This window comes from Neopsephotus bourkii, unplaced genomic scaffold (genome assembly GCF_033783945.1).
Source record: "Neopsephotus bourkii isolate Nb327-2 ecotype Australia unplaced genomic scaffold, CSIRO-AGI_Nbou_v1 NB_1678, whole genome shotgun sequence".
NCBI lineage: Eukaryota > Metazoa > Chordata > Aves > Psittaciformes > Psittacidae > Neopsephotus > Neopsephotus bourkii.
The window spans coordinates 26,009-46,600 of NW_026902152.1; the positions used below are offsets into that span (position 1 = coordinate 26,009).

At 50.8% G+C, this 20,592-nt stretch overlaps 1 protein-coding gene across 1 annotated transcript in view; it reads left to right on the forward strand.

Annotated features, from left to right (window-relative positions):
- The first annotated feature begins 301 nt into the window (after positions 1 to 301).
- VAC14 (VAC14 component of PIKFYVE complex) overlaps positions 302 to 20,592 on the forward strand; it is a 65,188-nt gene continuing 44,897 nt past the window's right edge. The window contains exons 1-10 of the mRNA XM_061375816.1: positions 302 to 415; positions 3,968 to 4,118; positions 6,068 to 6,235; positions 6,904 to 6,966; positions 7,939 to 8,046; positions 8,798 to 8,907; positions 10,336 to 10,442; positions 11,504 to 11,638; positions 11,913 to 12,065; positions 14,382 to 14,439. Coding sequence (XP_061231800.1) covers positions 312 to 415; positions 3,968 to 4,118; positions 6,068 to 6,235; positions 6,904 to 6,966; positions 7,939 to 8,046; positions 8,798 to 8,907; positions 10,336 to 10,442; positions 11,504 to 11,638; positions 11,913 to 12,065; positions 14,382 to 14,439 — 1,157 coding nt within the window. The 5' untranslated portion in view covers positions 302 to 311. The remainder of the gene's footprint in view (positions 416 to 3,967; positions 4,119 to 6,067; positions 6,236 to 6,903; positions 6,967 to 7,938; positions 8,047 to 8,797; positions 8,908 to 10,335; positions 10,443 to 11,503; positions 11,639 to 11,912; positions 12,066 to 14,381; positions 14,440 to 20,592) is intronic.

The following is a 20,592-nucleotide window of genomic DNA, read 5'->3' on the forward strand; positions in this document are numbered from 1 at the left end:
GAAGGAAAAAGTTCTTCCCTGTGCGGGTGCTGAGGCCCTGGCACAGGGTGCCCAGAGAAGCTGTGGCTGCCCCATCCCTGGCAGTGTTCAAGGCCAGCTTGGACCCGTGGCAGGGGGTTGGAGCTGGGTGAGCTTTGAGATCCCTTCCAACCCAAACCAGCCTGGGACTCTGCTGCTCTCTGGATCAGCAAGAGGTGACGAGGCGGCTGCGGGCAGCCCTCCGGTCCGCCAGGAGGTGTCTTACTACGTGTGTCCGCGGTCACGTGTGCGGCGCCGGCGGGGGCGGGGCGGCTGCCGGTGGCGGCGGAACGATGAGCGCCGAGCGGGACTTGTCGCCGCTGGCGCCTGGCGTGGTGAGAGCGCTGAACGACAAGTTGTATGAGAAAAGGAAGGTGGCGGCACTCGAGATCGAGAAGTGAGAGCGGGGAAGGACGGGGCCTTGGGGGGAGCGGTGGAGGCCGGCCTGTAGCCGCCGGAGGGGCTGGAAGCTTGGTGAGGGGGCGACTCCTGGCCGTGGTGCCCATGGGGTTCCGGCCTGTGGTGCTCGGGGGTTTCGGGACGTGGTGCTCGGGGGAAGCCCCGGCCCGTGGTGCTCGCGGGGGTCCCGCCCTACTCATGGAGCTGCCCACGGGATGGCACCGGCTCCCCAGGGAGGTGGGTGACAGGGTCCCCCCGGGCCAGCAGCGGGCTGGAGCGCCTGGAAGGGCTCGGGTAACACCGTGACCCTGGCAGGGCTCCATTCCGCCTCCCTGGTCTGATGGTGCATCCAGCGAGGAGCGGAGCTGGAGGAACGAGCTGGACACGGGGGCCCGGCACTGCTGCGGTGCTCCCAAGGTGCCCGGCTCTTGCCCGGGGCTGGGGGACACCGGGGGCTCACTGGGCAGAGGCAGGAGCCGCAGCAGGCTGGCGCTGGGCAGCGGTACCCATCGTGTGTCGCTTATCGCCCGTCAGGGTGGCCTTGTCTCCTCCTGGGGCCATCCCATCTCTGCATCGGCGTCTCCCAAGCTAATTCCGTGCTCGGTTCTGGCGGTGCAGATGGGAAGCTTCTGCTTCAGCCATGGCCACTGGGTGTACCTGGAGCTCTTCCTGCATCGCTGCTGTCTGGGCAGAGCTGGGGCCTTCTCCCAGGCATGGCCGTGCCTGTCTAGTGTTGCCTGTATGTGTGCCCTGTGCTGTCTTCTCGCTCCTGTGCTGGGTAGGGTGCTTTGTGCTGCTCCAGTCCACAGCTTTGCCTGGGAAGGACTCTGCTCTCCCGGGCACTGCCTGGGAGCTCAGCTCACAGGGCAGAGCGGAAGCATCCCCCCAGGACAACCCAGCACAGAGCTGACCCAGGCAGGACAGTGAGTTTCAGGTGGGAGCTGTGGCTATGGTGAGCCTGTGAGTGGAGCAGCCAGTGCCATGGGGATGAAGCTGCTCTGCTTAGCAGTCACTGGGAGACGTGGGAGAATGAGGGGTAGGAACTGCTTGCCTCAACATAGAGGATTCTGTGGGGGAAGCTGTGCATAGGCAGGAGGGAAAAGGGCTCTTAGGACAGGGCAAGCATACACACCGAATACTAACACAACACAGCCAGCCTCTTCTGTTCTGGGTGTTTTATTTTCCCAAACACAGTTTGGGAAGAGTGTGAGGGGAGGAAGGCAAGAGCCAACCCTTTCTGAAAATACATGGGTTTAGATCAGCTAAAACCCATCACAGAACATCACCAGCAGTGTGTCTTCTGTGTCTGTGGCATCAAGCAAGGAGGTACTCGTTGCCTCTCAGCTCAGGTACCTCCTTGTGGAGCAGCTTCTGCTGCTTGCAGATTCTCTGAAGCTCCACGATACTTTTTGCTACCATTTGCCTCATTAGTTAAATTCTGAGCCCTTAAAACTCTTGAAGGAAGCTAGCAGTGTTGTTCCTGTTCAAGCAAAGCTCTATCTACTAAATCTAGGCAGCAAAAGGATCATCCCAACAGCCCATGCTGCTGGAGCTCGGTGCATTCTTCTTGCTGGAGTGGGACTAATGTGTTAAAACTTAAACGGGAAGTTTAGATTGGGTATAAGGAAGGAATTCTTTCCTGTTAGGGTGGTGAGGCACTGGAATAGTTTGCCCAGGGAGGTTGTGAATGCTCCATCCCTGGCAGTGTTCAAGGCCAGGCTGGACGAGGCCTTGGGTGATACGGTTTAGAGCGAAGTGGCCCTGCCCATGACAGGAGGGTTGGAACTTGATGATCTTAAGGTCCTTTCCAACCCTAACTATTCTATGATTCTAGGATTCTATTCTATGACTGAAGATGGAGCCATTTGCCCTAAAGCAGCAGTTTGTGAGAGGGGGTCATGCTGTAACTGTTGGAGACCTCAGCTTTGGCATGGGGAGAGTGAGAAGGGGCTCTGTGATGCCCCCAGGGAGAAAGGGAGCAGCTGCTTTGCTCAGAGCAGGGTGAGAACAGAGCTGCCATGAACTGGTTTTGGGGAAAGAAGTTCATTGACATCTTCATATAATGATTTTCATGGATTTTAAAGTGGGTGTCTAGCCTTTGTCACCCGTCTGGGAGAGGTCAGTGTGAGATTCAATATAGTGTCAAAAACACACCTGTGTGGAGTTCGGCAGTGTACCTTTCTTGAAGATGAAGGTAAAGACCCTTTAGGCTTAGATTTTGAGATACTTGCCTCGAGGGTATGAATAGAAGTCCAAAGAAAAAGGGGGAAAAAGCAGTGCTGCATTGGCCGGGAATCCAACCCAGGCCTCCAACGTGGCAGGCAAGAATTCTGTCACTGAACCACCAAATCTCCATCTGCCCGTATGACTGCCTGCACAGCTGCCTGTGCCTCTTTGGAGGAGCAGATATGGCCTATGGAAACCCTGTTTGCTTTTTGCTGAGGTTTGTGTTGTTTGAGAGTCTATTTAAATATTTAAATATATGGAATATGGGCTGAAGTGATGTGTGTGTGGCTGGAAAGGTCCAAAATCTTGGCAGTGGTGTGGGTCTGGTGGGCCACAATTCCCCACGCAGCCACCAGCACGCCCAGTGTATAGAATCATAGAACAGTTAGGGTTGGAAAGGACCTTAAGATCATCTAGTTCCAACACCCCTGCCATGGGCAGGGACACCTGGCACTAAACCATGTCACCCAAAGCCTGGTCCAGTCTGGCATTGAACACTGCCAGGGATGGAGCATTCACAACCTCCCTGGGCAACCCATTCCAGTGCCTCATCACCCTTACAGTAAAGAAATTCCTCCTTATATCCAGTCTAAACTTCCCCTGTGTAAGTTTTAACCCATCATCCCTTGTCCTATCACTACAGTCCCTAATGAAGAGTCCATCCCCAGCATCGCTATAGGCCCTCTTCAGATACTGGAAGGCTGCTATGAGGTCTCCTTGCAGCCCCAGCCTTCTCAGCCTGTCTTCATACAGGAGGGGCTCCAGTCCCCTGATCATCCTCGTGGCCCTCTTCTGGACTTGCTCCAACAGTTCCATGTCCTTCTTATGTTGAGGACGCAAGAACCGTACACAGTACTCTAAATGAGGTCTCATGAGAGCAGAACAGAGGGGCAGGATCCCCTCCTTTGACCTGCTGGTCATGATCCTTTTGCATGCTGAGCAGGTCTCTGCTGCTTTCGTGTGCCATGATGTGGGTGTTGGAGAGGGAGTCTGAAGACCTGGTGACTTCTTTGCAAGCACACAGCTGCAGTGATTCGTCCTTGAGAGCCTACCTTAGGCTTGGAGTTCACAAATGGTAAAGGAGGTTGCATGCTGGGAGCAGCAGGAGGACAGCAAGGAGCTGTTGGATGTGAGTGGGGAGGAAGGAGGACCTCTAGTTTCACTTGTGGATTCCTTCAGGGTTCCCTTTTTGGTATCGCTTTCTTTCGTATTTGTTGTGGGAAAATTCCCTGTTTCTGACAGCTGTGGGAAGCTGAGACCCCCCCAAATGTTTGTGTCGGGCAGTACCTAAAGCCGCCTGGGTGCTTTCCTCTTCTGTCCCCAGGCTGGTGCGAGAGTTTGTAGCTCAGGCCAAGACGTCTCAAATCAAGCACGTGATCCAGATCCTGTCACAGGAGTTTGCACTCTCCCTGCACCCCCACAGCCGGAAGGGAGGACTCATTGGCCTGGCCGCCTGCTCCATTGCCCTGGGCAAGGTAAGTGCGGGTGGGTTTTTGTGACTTGTGTGAGTTGAAGTGGGAGAACAGTGACTCTTCCTTTGTCAGTGTAATGGGGAGACTCAGGCTGGTGGCCCTGTAGCTCCTTAGCTCTCTCCCTGATTGCAGCATACAGCTGGGTTGTGTTGGAGTATCTCCAGCACACTCAGCAACGTCCTTTGGGCATAAGAACATTTTCTGGCCTGGGTGACATCTTGGCAGCTCCCTAGGCATGGTTGAAGTGCGTCTGTCCATCCTCAGTCTCCAGCAGCTGGACTAGACTCAGCAGGTTGGGTACTAATTTGTGTTCATGGAGCTGAGAAAAATTGAAACCCTTCCAACTCCCACCCCGGCTCAATCAGCTCCAGCAGCACAGACAGGGCCTTTGGGAAGCGGGGCTGAAGAATGAGCCCAGCAGAGGCAGAGTTGTGGTCAAAGAGAGGGAGCAGCATCAGGTGTTGGGATACATTAGCCTGAGCTAGCAGCTTTCTATTGGGTTTGATAGAAGTTCCACTTGTTCAACGTGTGGATCACTCAGTCTGATTCTGGAGGTGTTACATTGATGCCCCTTGCATGGGGACGTTGCCTAATTCCTGTCCCAGTTAAGGTCGTTACAACATGTCTCTCATTAACAAGAACAAGCTCAGTAAGGTGCCTCCAGGTCTACACAAGAGCATCTGGATCCACATGAATGGGAGCACAGACTCTGAAGGCTAATGGCTCCATCAGGTTTTTGAGTCAGACCATGCAGCTGGTTTTTGAAAGCACCTCCAAGGGAAGGAGTTGTCTTGATCTGTAAAGTGGTATACAGCAAGGAAAGCAGCACAGGAAGAGCAGGCTGTGCCTGTTGGATTTGGGCTCCATCCAAAGGAGCATGACCAGCAGGTCGAGGGAGGTGATTCTGCCTCCAGTTCTAGGTTCTGCCTGAAACTCTTGCTGTGCCAGTCAATCCTTAAGCAAAAATCTTAAATCCTTAAATAAAAAATCTTGGGGTGGAGAGGAGACCTTACCGAGCATACTCACTTGTGGGCAGAACCAGGATCAACCTGACATGGCTCTTCCATGGTCCAGGAAGACAAACTTCAGCACATAAAATGAATCTTGCTGGGGAATCAGATCCCTTCAGTGACTTCAGCCAAAAGATGTGTCCAGCTTGACTCCACTAGCTCTTGTAGCATCTTGTCCACAAGCAGCTGCACTGGCTGGAGTTGCTTCTGTCCTGGTAGCTGGGACCATGGCTGCGTTGGTGTTTCTTGGAGATAACAGGGCAGGAAGGTGCTTTGGGAACCAGCAGTTGTCTGGTATTGTGAAGGCTGTGTCACCAGGTCCTCTGTGCTGCTCATCTCCTGATGTTACAAACAGTAGCCCAGCAGACTTTCTTTGCCTAAGTGAAGGTGCAGGTGGCCGTGGTCTGTCCCTATTTGGGCACTGGAGGGCTTGGTGGGTTTGAGACAATACCAGCTGGCAGAGTGGGATGAATCCCAGCTGACTGCTACAAGGGCTGGTGACAGCTGATTTTGCTGGGGTCTGCCTCAAGGCCTGTCTGCAGCGCAGAGAGAGGCAGGGATGGGCTTCTCTGTGGGTCAGTTTTCAGCAGAGGAGAGATTGACTCACAGAGAAGGGTACTCAAGCCCTTGAATGGCTGCCCAAACTTCTTGCACATCTCTGGGAATCAAAACCAGGCAAGTAAAGTTGCAGGTGCCATTTCAGTTGCTAGCATAGACTCCCTTGAAACACTTGCTCAGCTGGCTGAGTAATTCAGCTGTACCTGAATAATAAAATGCAATAATTTCACTAATAAAATCCAAAGCTCATTAATAAATCCTGTGGAGCATAGGTGCACTAAGCCATTATAGGCCTGAATTTTTGCATTATTTCCAGGGCAGCGCCATCTCTTCCGTTTCCTTCTGGCATGGTCCTCAACTAACCAGTCTCCTCCTGCCCACTAGGACTCTGGTCTTTACCTGAAGGAGCTGATTGAGCCAGTGCTGACATGTTTCAACGATGCCGATAGTCGGCTGCGGTACTATGCCTGTGAGGCTCTCTATAACATTGTGAAGGTGGCCAGGGGCTCTGTCCTCCCACACTTCGACGTGCTCTTCGATGGCCTCAGCAGGGTAAGAAGCTTCTTCACAACCCCCATGTGCTTTTTTTTCCCACAGTGGAGAACTAAGGCTTGTTCCCTAGTCCTTTTCTTCTCTGGATCAAACAAACCAAGTTGTCTGAGGTCTTTTTTCCAAGTAAACTTGTTGCTTTGACTCAGCCAGGTCTGAAGGACCACATGAGTAGTTCTTGCAGCAGTACAGTAGCCACTGATTTTGTGGGTGCTGGAGTTCACTGTAAGATACCTTATTCTCTGTCATCACCTCCAGGATGCACTTTCCTACTCTTTGTTGAGTGATGTTAGAAAATGAGGCTGACAGAACTGCAGGTGAGGTAGCTCTGCAGCACTAAAGTTTTGTGAGGTCAAAACCATGTCTACACATGCCTGTCTGCAGCTTTTCACTGGCAGCTTGTATTTCTCTGCCTCTTGAGAGCGTGGCTGCTGGCCTGTGAAAACCTGTGTAGCTGCAGGAGCTGATGGGTGCTTGATACCCCCTTAGGACGTTTCTCAGGAGAATTTGTTGAGCCTAATGAGGAGCTGAAGATAAAGGGGCTTCTCTGTGTCTGTCGCTGTGATGCCAAAGCATAGAAACAGTCCTGTGAGCCTGATGGGAGTTCCACTGTGGAGCAGGCAGCAACCCTGGGACCCACTGTTGCAATGGTTCTTGTCTGTCATTCACAGCTGGCTGCTGATCCTGACCCGAACGTCAAAAGCGGTTCTGAGCTCCTTGATCGCCTTCTCAAGGTATATTACCTTCCCAGCTGAGAATCCTTGGTGCAGGCTGCAGGCATGTCCTGACTGGGACGTGTCAGTCTCTCAAGCCTGTGGCTACTGTCAAAACATTTTTTTCTCTCACTGACCATAGCCTCTCAGATTGAGGGTCTGGTGGTGATCCTGGGCAGCTGGGTTGAGGGGCTGGTAGGTTATCACAGTGCCACATGAGTGTTCACATCGGCGGCCCGATGTTTGGGGGAGCAAGGTGTTAATCTGATCAGGGTTGCAGCTCCATCCCAGGCAGCAGAAGGGCTCTCCCTCTGCTCTTCTTCCCTTGCCTGAGTGAGTAATGATGTGAGCAGAACTACTCTGCTGTTGCTTCAGGCTGAGTGGTTCAGTTCCCATTCTGTCTGCTGATGGGCTTTTACTCTCACAGAGCTCCCATTTCTTTTTCTACTGTTCAGAGGTATTTCCCTGCCAGGTTCTGCCCTCACTCCTTATTATCACAGCAGTTAATGCAGAATGTGCATTGCCTGCTGCAAACCTTCCTGCTGGGAGATCTGCTCCACCGCTGGTGCAAGAGGCTGGCCATGCGGCAGAATCCATCAAGCGTGTAGGGAGAGCTTTAAAGAAAAGCCAGGGCACTCTGCCACCCCTTATGTGCAGGGTTGCATCAAAGATGCTTGCTCATGTGTGCAGAACACCACTGAGGCGTGAATTGGGGAAGCTCCCATCCTCCTCCTGTTCAGCAGGGCTGGCACACAGCAGGCAGGAGCTTTCCTCTCTTGTCCTGCTCCACGTTAATCCGTGCCCAAGGGGGATTACTAGGTCATGGTCTGAATGAACCGTGTGATTTCTTCTCCCCAGGTCTCCTGACCCACAGGCACATGTGTCAACTGCTTGTCATCTATTTCCTGTCATATGCCTTAAAAAAGGCCGGGTAGGAGTGGCTGTGTGCAGTGGTGGCCATCCCTCCTAACATCCTCTGCTTGGGCTCTGCAGGACATTGTGACAGAGAACAACCAGTTTGACTTGGTAAGCTTCATCCCACTGCTTCGTGAGAGGATTTACTCCAACAATCAGTATGCCCGCCAGTTCATCATATCCTGGGTAGGTGCACACTGCCAGTCTGAACTACAAATCCTGTGATCCATCAGCATCCCATGTCTGGGCAGACAGCAGGTATCCACAGTGATGTGTGGGCTCAGGCACCTGAATTTACTTGGACAGCGGGATTTAACCCAGCAGAATTTTTCACCTGCTTCTTTAAAATCCCATCTCCCTGTCACCACAGTGCTGCAGTTGTAGGGATGTCATGATGGTGCAGGATGTTGCACACCAAGTTAGAAAACAAAGTTGAAGCATCGCTTGTATAAATAGACACACTGTGGTCTGGAGGTTACAGTCTCCCAAGGGACAGTGCTTCTGTCACCCAACAGTGGCAGGGTTATTGCTCTCCAGCAGGCAAGGAATCTACTTATTCTCTGTTTTTTCTGCAAGGCAGAAGCTCTCTGTGCTTGGCTTCGGTCTGTGGAGGGATGCGTGCCTCTGCTGCACTCTCTCTTTCAGGTGTACTGTTTGCTGGCCCCTGTCTGCCTGCATGCTTCTTGGAAGTCGTTCCTGAGCCCTGCTCTGGTTTACAGAGCTGTGGTTGGAAAGGTAGCTGCAGGCTGATGGCTTACTTCCTGTGCTAGCCCAGCTTCTTTCCAGGACAGACAAGCCCACGCTGTCCCTTTGTCCTTCCCCACCATTCCACACAGCTCACCTCTGAATTCCTCAGTATGGTGCCAGATTTGTGCTGGAGATCTTAGGTAGCTTCTCCAAAATTCACCTCTACTTTCTTATTCTTCCCCTGAACTAGATCCTGGTCTTGGAATCTGTGCCTGACATCAACCTCTTGGATTACCTCCCGGAAATCTTGGACGGGCTTTTCCAGATCCTGGGAGACAACAATAAGGAGATACGGAAAATGTGAGTGTGGAAGCTGGCTGAGTACAAGGGCTGTCCCTTGCTTACTGTCTGTCCATCACCCTCTTCATTTATAGGAAAGATGGGAAAAGGCATTTTAGCAGGACCTGTTGTGACAGGATATGGGGTGATGGTTTTAAACTGAAAAAGGGAGATTCAGGGTAGATGTGAGGAAGAAATTATTTACAATGAGGGAGTAAAACACTGGTCCAGGTTGCCCAAAGAGGTGGTGGATGCACCATCCCTGGGGACACTGAAGGCCAGGCTGGATGTGGTTCTGAGCAACCTGATCTAGTTGAAGGTGTTCCTTCAGGGAAGGGGGGGGGGGTGTGGGTGGACTAGATGAGCTCTGAAGATTCCTTCTAACTCAAACTGTTCTGTGGTTCTGTGATCCTGTGACTTGCTTCCTGCTCTTCTGTGTAACTGCAGCCAAATCCCATGCATATGGTGGGAGACAGAGCGATCTAGCTGGCTTGGTCAGTGGATCGAAGTGTCCTTGGCAAGGACATCCTTTCCCTGAGTTGTTGTGGCCGGAGTGGTTGTGGAGGGCACTGTGGTCTGTGCTGGGGAGAAACTGTTCTGGCTCAATTTAGCCATTGCCGTCCCAGCCCTTGCACCCAGTACTGGAGCTACAGAGGCTTGTTTGTGGTTCACAGATGGAGTATGAGCTCTCTGAACAAGCTTGCAGCATGTGAGTCTCTCTCAGCAAGATAGAGCACCAACCTGGTGCTCTATCACTGCTGCTACCACCAGTAATAATAATGATAAAGGAAATAACGAAGAGAATACAACATCTCACAACCCGCCAACTGGTAACTCGCCCCACCCTGCCCAACCGAGCACTGACCTAGTCCAAACCCACAGTGAACTAGCCTTTCCAGGTCACTCTTGGTTACATCCTGAGCATGACATGCTGTGTATGGAATACCTCTTTGGTCAGTTTGGGTCAGGTGTCCTGTCTCTGCTTCCTCCTGGCTTTCCCCTCCTCCCTGGCAGAGCATGAGACTGAGGAATTCCTTGGTCAGAGTAAACATTACTGAGCACCAACTAAAAACATCGGTGTTATCAGCACTGTTCCCAGGCTGAAAGTAAAAAAACACAGCGCTGCACCAGCTACCAAGAAGGAGAAAAAATGACTGCTACTGCTGAACCCAGGACAACTGGCCTGGGTCTGTCCCACTGCCAAGTTCTGGATTGTCCCTGCTTCTTTGTTTCCCAGTGTCCACATGTTGAGGAGCAAGCACGGAAAGCTTTGGATATCTTCTGCCCCACCCTCCCCTCTGTGCTCCCCATCCCAGGCACATCTTGGTCTCACCAGAGCCTGTGTGCTATGCCTATAGGAGGCTGGTCTCTGTAACTTCTCTGTATCGTCCCCATAACTTCTCCATGCAAGATCCTCAAGCACTGACCAGCTGCTTTGCCTTTCTGCAGGTGTGAGATGGCTCTAGGGGAGTTCCTCAAGGAGATCAAGAAGAATCCCTCCAGCGTCAAGTTTGCAGAAATGGCCAATATCCTGGTGATCCATTGCCAGGCAGCAGGTGAGGACCAAGCAGCAAAACCTCCATGTTTGTGGTGCTTGACCATAGGCCAGGAGTTCTGCAGTGGCTGTTCACTACTCACCCACTTGGCTTTTCTTTGTCATCATGCATGCAAATCCTACTGAAAGGGAGGAACAGGCAGCTACTGCTTTTGTACTGCTGATCCCCAGCCTCAAATACAGCTCTGGCATCCTCCTGAAGTGGAAGTGCCTGAAAGTAAAATATCTGGCTGTGGATATCCAGTACATCTGGAAGGATCTCCTTAGGGGCTTGTCTTAACCTCTGCTTGCACTGGGTGCATAGGCAGACAGTTAAGTTTGATGCACCACACCATGTTCCAGCTCCTGCAGGTCCGCTGTAGGCAGTGGCAGAGGGTTAGAGCTGCAGCTGGATGTATTTCCTGAGAAGGATCTTGTCTGTGAGCTGAGTTCATCAAACTTAAACTGCTCTTTAAACCTTGCTGAATGGGAGTGGGTTTCTTCTGAGACAGAAATACAGAAATAGACACAAACTGCTTGCTCTTGCTTGAATTAATGCCCCATGAATTTACAGTGTTTAAGCCTAAAATTCGGCCTTGCCTTGGGTGACTGGCCCAGCAGTGCTCCCTATTCTAGAATTTAGATTAAAGAATCTAGAATTTAGGTTAAATCTTAGATTTAGGTTAAATTTAGATTTAGGTTAAATCTAGAATTTAGATTAAAGATCTAGAATTTAGGTTAAAGCCACAAGTGATGTTTGACCCACACACAACAACTGCTATGAGTGTGACAAAGGAAATAACCTTATGCACTGGGAAACTTGACAGAATACTTGTAAATGAGGAAGCACCATGGATTGAACTGGGTTAACTCTGAAACCTAATATTTGTGTTTAATCTCAACCTCACTGCAGACTAGGTCTTATATATCTCCTCTGAGATGAAACTTTCACAGATTATAGTCATTCTGAACTAGTGACTCTGGATGGAGCAGAGGCAGCTCTGCTTGCAGATAGTGCTTGGCTGTGGAGTCTGCTCACTACCACTGCTGTCCTTTCCCTTACCTTTGTCCGATGTCTTCCAGATGACCTGATCCAGCTGACAGCTATGTGCTGGATGAGGGAGTTCATACAGCTGGCTGGCCGGGTGATGCTGCCTTACTCCTCAGGGATTCTGACTGCTGTCCTGCCATGTCTCTCCTATGACGATCGCAAGAAGAGTATCCTTGTAACTCGGAGCTGCTCCCATTCCTTCTACAGCAACCCACAGGGAAGTGCCTATTCCCTGCCTCTGGGATGCAGGGCCAGCTACATGGCTGGAGAGGGCTAGCAGAAGTCCCACCAAGTGCTGAAATCTGCACTTCGGAACTACAGGGGATTGCAGTACCTGGGCTGGGGCAGCCATGGTGGGACCGTGATGGCTTCTCCGTGGCTGGCCGGATGTTGCGCCCTCTGTGTGTGGGACTGCATGTTCCTTACAGTGGCTCCACTCAGATATCAAGCAGGTGGCGAATGTCTGCAACCAGAGCCTGATGAAGCTGGTCATCCCAGAGGACGATGAAATGGATGAAGCTAGGCAGTTGACAACCCTCTTGGCAGAGCCCACCTCAGAGGAGTTTGTCTCCAAGCCAGAGACAGCATCCAGTGGTGAGTCTCTCTCCTTATTCTGACCCATTAGAGTGTGAAGAAAGTCAAAGGAAGGTCCTCAAGAGAAATTCTGAGTTGGTTTGATGTCCTGTTGCAGCTCAGGGCACATGGGACCCTTCTGCTTTCTTTGAGCCTTGGTGCTGTAGCAGGGTCACTGGTAGGCCTGGTTTGCAGCACTGCTGCACTCCCTGGTGAGCATCCCCTTGCCACACTTCACTTCAACTTAAGTCATTAAGTTGACCAGAAAATGATCATTTATAGTTAAAATGTTTAGTGTCTTGCTACATAACACAGGGGGAGAATAGCCCACCTGTCCTGCACTGACTGGTTTAGGAGGAGCTATAATGCTCTCAAATGAAAGCTTGGAGAGCTGTGTTAGTCCAGGGAGAGCACCAGCACCTGCGTGGGGGGTGTCTGTCTTGGGGAAGGGTAGAGAACAGAAAGGAGAAGAATTTTCAGTCCTTTCCAAAATTCATGATGTTCTTGCGGCCATCACCTCACAGAGGTATTGTTCCAGTCCTAAAGTTTCCAGAATGGAAAAGGTAAGAAGTCTGCAAGTGGTATGGGAGACCTGGAAGAGTGTTCAAGTGAGAAGAAACTAAACCAAGAAGCTCCCAGTGGCTCAATGCCTGGAAACAGCAGCAGCTTTAGCTTTCCAGCCGCATCCCTTTGATGCTGTTGTCCTGGCATGACTAAATGCTGCTTCTGGCACATCTTGTCCAGGTGTGTGAAATACATGTAACATTTACATCACACAAGCTTATCTGCTATATCCTGGAGCTGCACCTTCAGGCCAGTGCTGTTCCGTAACATGCCTGCAAGTGGCTTTTGGAAAATCTTGTCAAAGGGTTTCCCACTTCCCTGCGAGAGGGAGCAGGAAAGTGACATTGAAAGGCTGAGGGTTTTTCTTGTTCAGCAGCAGCTTGGGTGCAAGGCGAAGAGGCAGAAGCTGTGCAGGCAGCGGGCAGACAGATGGGTGCACAGGCAGTACTGCAAGTGGCAGCATTGGTGGTTCAGTGATAGAATTCTCACCTGCCACTCGGGAGGCTCAGGTTCAATTCCTGGCCAATGCAGTAGCTTTTTGGAAGGAAAAAAAAATCAGTGCTGTAGCACAGCACCAAAAAGTTTTATTCTTTATTTGTTCCAAGAATACCTCATTTTATTAAAATCTATGGCAGAAGACCTTTAAAACATCAACAGAAAGTTTAACTGCTTTAATCTCTGTCCCTTTTGGGTTGGATTGTACCTTGAAGTGGGCAGGCTCAGATGAACCTGTGATGCTATTGCAGGTCTGGTCCCTTGTGCTGATGTGGTGCTGTTGCATGTGTGAGTAAAGGCTGTGGGCACAAGGGGGCATGAAGAGTAAAGTTCATCCTGTCCTGTTTTCACCGTTCTTGTAAGACTCAGTTTTAGCACAGAGCAGAGGTTGGAAAGCTGTTTGGGTTGCTTGGCTTCCACATAGAGTCATGCTATAGCAATGCTGGCCAAGTGGAGATGTCCTGGGTTGGACTCCGCCTTTTCTGCGCTTGTGTGGTATCTCTAGCCCTTAAAATCCATACAGTGCAGCTCTGCACTCCCTTAATTTAATGAGTCTATTCTGAATTTAAAATTCCAGTGAGTTGAAGTATGGCTGGAGATCTTGCAAGCTCTTTGAAACACAAAATTTTCTGGAATAACTAGTTCTAGTCATGTCAGATAACTTTGTTATACGTAATAATAGATGTATAATATCTATATGTCTATCTACTTAGATTAGACATTAGGCAGAAGTTCTTCCCTGTGAGGGTGCTGAGGCCCTGGCACAGGTTGCCCAGAGAAGCTGTGGCTGCCCCATCCCTGGCAGTGTTCAAGGCCAGGTTGGATGGGACTTGGAGCAACCTGGTCTAGTGGAAGTTGTCTCTGTCCGTGGCAGGGGGTTGGAACTGGATGAGCTTTAAGGTCCCTTCAACCCAAACTATCTTGTGGTTCTATGACACCATTCTGAGCTCCTTCTTTGGGAGTGGTTGAAACCATCAGAAGGATGTTTGTGGGTCTCTGTTTCAGAGGAGACCCAGTTTGGGGCAGAGGTTTGAAGCTTTGCATCCTGCATTTTGCCAGGTAAGTGCAGTCCTGTGCCAGCTTTGTGCAGTACCTCTGGCAGCAGAGAAGACTTTGACAAGGAGTGTTAGAAAGGCTCAGTGCAGGTAGAAGGGATCCTCAGGGTCCCCAGACTGTCAAATGGTGGCTGGTGATGTCTTTGCAGAAGGTCATGCAGCTCTCCATACTCTGCTTTCCCTGCCATCGCAGTAACTGTGTCTCCTATTTACCTGCCCCCAGGTTTTCTGGACATAACCAGCGATTCCAGCTTCAGCAACAGTGTCTTGACAGCATCCAGGTAGGGTCTGCTTGTTGCTTCAGAGAGGCTTGGAAAGAAGGGAAAGTTTCTCAGGGTGCAGACAGCAACTGACATAACTTCGGGGAATGATGGTCTGGGCTGGAAAGCAGTTGGAGTCTTATGGTCCACAGTGGGGTGGATGCTTTAGGAGTTGACTGCTTCTTACTGATGCACCTGCACCAAAATATCTTTATTGTAAACTGAGGGATTTGCTCCCTCAGGAGACTTCGCAAAGCCCCCTGGGGTGGGTCTGATGAAGCAGCAGTGTCTGTGCACTCAGGATTCTGCACCTTGCTTATCTTTAAACCCCCATGGTTGGTCACTCTGGCTAGAAGACAGACTGAGGGTTGGGAGAAAGTGCATGGTTGTTTTGGTTATGGCTTTTCTCGCTTGGCCAAAATAGGAGGCATTTGGTTCCCTCCTGCCTCTACAGAGGAATGGTGATAGAGGAACAGTGGTGTGTGATCTGCTGGAGGCACAATATCTCATCTGAATAATTTCTCCTGCAAATACCTTTTTCCCCATCCAGCTGTCAGTTAGTCTGGAAGCAAATCCATCTGCTCTTACATCACATTTACTTTTCTACTGCTGCCTGCAGTACTTTTCCTAAGAGGTCGTGATTTCCAACACTGTTATTATGATCATACATGTACTCGGTGGTTGTTGTGGTTCCCAAACTAGGATTTGTTACTCTAGCTGCATCCTGTCAGTTAGGCTGATGCGTGATGCCCATCATAATGCATCCTAGAGCAATGCAAGCATCTGCTTTTCAGGTTGGATGGTCTGTATCTTCAGTTCCCTTTTTTCCACTCCTGCAAAGCCCAGCAACTCTCTGGTCTCAATGATGCCCTTAATTTTTTCCTCTCTTGAAAGTACAGGTCTTTTCACTTTCACTTGGATTTCATTTTATAGCTGTTAAATGGTTTTCCCTGACTTTCCTGTGATTGCTGCATCTGTCCCAGCCCTGTTCAGCCCTTAAAGTTTAGCAGGTACTGAAGTGGGAATGCATAGGACTGAAAATAGGAAGGGGAAGGAAAAGGAGAGGCATTAAGTCAGGAGGACAAGTGGTAACTGCTTTTCTGTGCTGAAGAAGTTGTGGGGGCAGAGAGGGAGAGAAGACCAGTGGGTGATAAAAGCAGGGAGAGCTGGAGTGACTTGGTCATAGAGTCACTGAGAGCCCGAGCTAAAAGAAGAATCAGGGAGAACCGTCCAGGACATCTGGCAAGATCCTTTGCCTCTCTAAAAGACCTGGTTTTACAGAAAGATTTGTTCTTGAGCCATTCTAAGCCTTTTTAAAAAGGAGACTCCAAGTTTTATCCTGGGGTTTACCTGGTCTCAGGCCATCTTGTGGTACCTCTTTGCTGTCCCGGCGTCAGGACTTGAAACCTTTTCACCGTGGCATCCACTGCAGGGGGATTGGCATGGTTTGGGGTCTGTTGGAGGCTGACAGGAGCCATGAACATCAGCTCAATGCTCCATCTATTGCTCAGGCTGTCTGGCTTGTCCCTGGTGCTGGGAGGTCAGAGATGGCATAAGTTGCAGCTGTAATTCATAACCAGGGAGCAGGCAGCTGCCTGCATGCTGAATGCCCACTGGGTGTCATGACTGGATCACAACAAACTGTGTCATTGCTTTGGAAATGTAGAAGGCCTGCAGAAGGAGGAAGTTGCAGCTACCTTTGAAGGTGAAGTCACTCTTTGCTTGGTTTTTTTGTTCGTTCCCCACTGCTTTCCCCAGTCTCTCCCAGTGAGTGCTGGAGCATGGCCCAGTGCCAGACATCCAGCTCCCGCCATCCAGCTCTCACGCCCCCTTCTCCTGCCCTCCCCCCACATCTGAGGTCTGCAGTGGGATACACTGCAGCAGGGAAGAGAAGTGAAGGAGGAGGATTTCCACCAGCATAGGTGGAGGAGCTACAGCCCGGCATCTGCAGAGGATTGTCTTCCATGAAGATGTCATCCACGAATATGACAGGGCCTCAATGCTTGATAGGTGGATGCTGGGCACGTTTCTATGGCCCCAAACTGACACACATAGCCCCCTTCCTCCCACCCCACTCCTAAAATGTGCTGTTGGCAGCCCAAAAAGCTTCCAGGGTAATTGCGAGCTTCACTTGGAGGAGTTTCCCGGTGGCAGTTACTAGAAAATGGGGACTGTGTGCCAAGACAGAAACTGGCTCCCAGGAAAGCCCTGCTGCAGGAAGCTGGAGGAGAGATTAGGGGCTCACCATGCAGGTGGAGGTCCCTGCTTCCAGTCTGCAAAAACTCTCACCAGAGGTGGACCAGAACTGTGTTTCAGGGGGAGTGGACTTTTTCTGTGGCCTAGCTGACTGTGCTGATGCTGCGATGGCTGCTGTAAGCCTGGGTCAGGAAGGGGAGGTGGGAAGTATGACTGCTGGAGCAGAGCCTGGGTTTCTTCTGTCAGTCTGAACTGCTGCAGGAGAAGATGCAGATGTCTGTCCTGTGTTACTGGACCAAAGCAGCTGGAAAGTGCCTTTTAGGCTCTTGTAGCTGCATCGGTGTTTTCAGTACAAGACGTGGGCAGTTTGAAACAAGTTCCAAAGGCATGGCTGGCAGGCAGCAGCCTGGGTTAGATGTATGACAGTTGGACAAGGGTGATAGGACCAGGATCCCTTACCAAGCTAGATAAGGGAGGTGGGGGATCCTTTTGTGGTCCTTCTTGATGCAAGCAAGTCTTCTTGTTTTGAGTGGCATTCAGCAGCAAATGGACACGTAAAGCTGCTTGTTGCTCTGTAGAAGGTCCAAACGGCTGCCATGTGGCTGAACCGCCCAAGGACACGTTTAAATCAGACTTTGAAATTGGGTAGTTAGGGCTTAGTCGAAAGCCAAAATTGTTGCTGCTTGTCTAGTGCTGGAAGTTTCTGTAGCCCCATGCCCAGAGCCTGGTGCACCTTCAGCTCTCAGCCACCAAGATGGAGAGCCTGTCAAGGTGGTGAACACTTGGGTGAAGGCTAGGGATGGTGCTGGGTTCCCCACAACACCCAGGGAATGGTTAGTCAAAGGCAGCACGACTTGCATGGAGCTCGTGCCCCAAGCCTGCCTTGGAATCCCGTTCTCCAGCAGCTCATCATGCTTCAGCCTTCAGGTTGAGGGTCTCCTCTCGAGGAGGCTTCTCCTGGCCCTCCTCTCCAGCCTGGAGCAAGGAGATGGGTTCCCTTCACTGCTCCCACTGTGCCATTGGATGGATGAGCTGGAGGGGACCATAGGCACGCTTGTCATCGTGATAAACAGCTCGTTAGACTGGATGCCTCTGCCTAGGCCTTAACTTCATTTCTTCTCTGGGAGATCAGCTTGTGCTGTCAGTGCAGGCATTTCCAGTCCTTGGAAACCACAGTAAGCAGAAGAAAGCCAAGAGCACCAAAAGGAGAGTGATAGAGTATGAGAAAGCGACAGCTTGTGGGACCCATAGCAGAGAAGAGCTCATTACATCCTGGCTGCTGGCTTGAGCCCACTGAGCAGCACAGCTGCCAGCTGGTGTGGGAGCTGTGCTTGTGACTTGGCCCACAATGAAAGAACCTGGCTATTTCCACCCTTGGCAAGGCCACTTCACTGAGCCTGCTTAAAGGCTAGAGCCTGGCCTGGAGCTTAACCTTGTCTGATAATAGGGACAGGAAAGCAGCTGGGATGACAAGGAGGCCAGGAGGGAGATAACAGCTCAGGCATTGGCAGAGAAAAGGTAACTGCTAACAAGAGAGATGGCAGGAGCTGTTGATAGTGGAAAAGTAAGAAAATTAATTGATAAAGGGTAAAAAACATCACCATAGGTTGAATGCAGTGGAAAAGTGAGCTCTGCTCCTATGCTGAAGATTCTTTCTGAGATGGGAGGGATGTACTGGGCCATGGGTCTCCTGCCCCACCACTCAGCTTGAGCAAAGGGTACCAGTATCCAGAGGTCAGAGTCTGGTACAGCCTCCATCATTGTTCAGCTCGCTCTAAAAACATGTTCTTGCTGTCACAGATGAGCGACAGAGGCGGTGCCAGGGCCACATTGATCCTCCGGAGGAGAATCTGGGGTAGTGGGTTAGATGGAAGCAATTACATGTGACATCTGCCCTGCTGCAGATGCTGGTGTGGGAGCTGGCCTGGCAGCCCAGAGGATCACGTTAAGGCAATGCCATTACTTGTGCTCCCACTTTGTGCTGCTGAGGATTAAGGAGAGCTGGTACAAGCTGTGATCCTGCTTTAAGAGCTGCAGTCACAGCAGCACTTCCCATGTTCAGCTCTGCCTTCAGCCCTGGAAAGATGGCAGCCCATGTGCTACTCCATCTCAGGGGCAGAGGAGCATGACTGGTGGGAGATTTTTAGCCAAATTTCACACGTTCATGAGACCTCTTGCCTTTCAGGATGGGTGTCCTGGCTTTGCGCTGAGGAAACAAGCTGCTTCTCCATCAGCAACCCCCCCTAAAAAGTTTATCTTGGTAGATGTGGGAAGGGATGGCAAGCCAGGAGCTTTGTCCAGCACCAGCCATTTTAGCAGAAGCTGAGCCCGGGGAGCTGCAGGGTGGGGGTACATGGCATGGCTGAGGTTCTGGCTCACTCAAGGTGAGCCTGGCACTGCCAGCTACTTCCTGGGGTCAGCTTAGGTGGACTTCGGCTCTGCCTGGATACTGCCTCATGGGAAAGGGGAAAGAAAGCAGTTTTGACACAACTACTTATGAAATGGCTTGTTGCTGTGCTGGCAGAAGTCCAGCATCCTCCTCTAACGGCACCATGGCAGACCATGTCACTTTGCGTGCTCTTGACCTGCCTCACAACAGCATGGACCTGATGGATGTGACAGCATCAAGGCCACCTCTAAACCAGCTGGCTTCATGCACTTTTTCTCTGTGCCTTCCTTTTGACCACTTCCTTCTGAAAACATGTGTTACCCTGAGGGTTTTTTCCCCATCCTGCACAGGCAATGTGTATTTTGGCATTGATCAAGGGTTCATGCTCCCCTTCCATCAGGAGTCCCATGCTGGATGGGTGGCAGGCTGCGCTGCTGCAACAGGAGCTGGTTTTGCAGGAAAACCAGACAAGGAGCTCCTTCACACTGGCTTTAACAGCCTGGAACACTGCTCCCTTGTACATCTCTCCTAAACTCCCTGTGCTCTGAGCCCCTCCTTCCTCTCGGTTCTGAGCGTTTGGCTGTTGTTTGCAACATCAAAGCAAAACCTACGCTAACTCAAAATGCAATTTGCAGACCCTGGCATCTGTTCCATGAGGCACATTAAGCAGTCAGGTATCTCCAGGGCAGTGAGGGGCTGCAGCCTCCTCCTTTTGCCCTTACAACGTGTGTCCTGGGGAAGATCAAATCCTATTAAGCCACAGCTCTACTTGCAAATTATACTATGAGAAATCTGCCCCTTAGGATTTCTTATCAAAGGATATGTAGAGCATCTCTGTGCACTCTAGAAAAGTCATCAAGAGTCTGGTCCAGCCTTGAATAATTCAGTAGATTGAGTAGGACAGGAGTGAATTAGCTCTTCAGTGCCTCTGTCTCTTGGAAGTCTGCTCCATCTCAGGTCCACCCATCCTGGGTCAAGCCATCTCTCTGCTATTGAAGAGGTGGGAAACCATCATGTAGTCTTCTGGATCACAAACGGGACCAAGAAAAAGCCTTAACATGACCTCCTCTGCATTGGAGTCTCCTGAACTGATGCAGGTCCCAGCTATTTGGAGAGAAATCTGGGGAATAAGAACTAAGGGTCTGCAGCCTTGATTGTGTTATAAAAGAGGCAGTGTCCTGGTTAACAACAGGAGTTGTTTGCTTTCATTTGTGGTTGATTACCAAGGGTTATCTTCATCTTTTTGGGATGGCTTTTGAGAAATAAGATGATGTTCTCAGGGCAGCCTTGTAGCAGAGAGCTGCATCCCAAAAGCATTGCCACCCAGGGTACCATCTGCAATCCCCAGCATCAGTCTGCTGAGATTAGCAGAAACTGGATGTCTTCACCTCGTGGGTGGCCCCAAGTCATGGACTTTGAGGACATGTGGATTATTTTTCTCTGGAGATGTTTGAGCTGGTCAGACTTGAGTTGGATTCTGAGTGCATTTCATGGGTCTCTAGTCTCTGAACCCCAAACCTGGTGCCTTCAATAGCAACCATTTTCTCAGCACAGCCATGGCACTAGATGGATTCATTTCTTGCCATGTA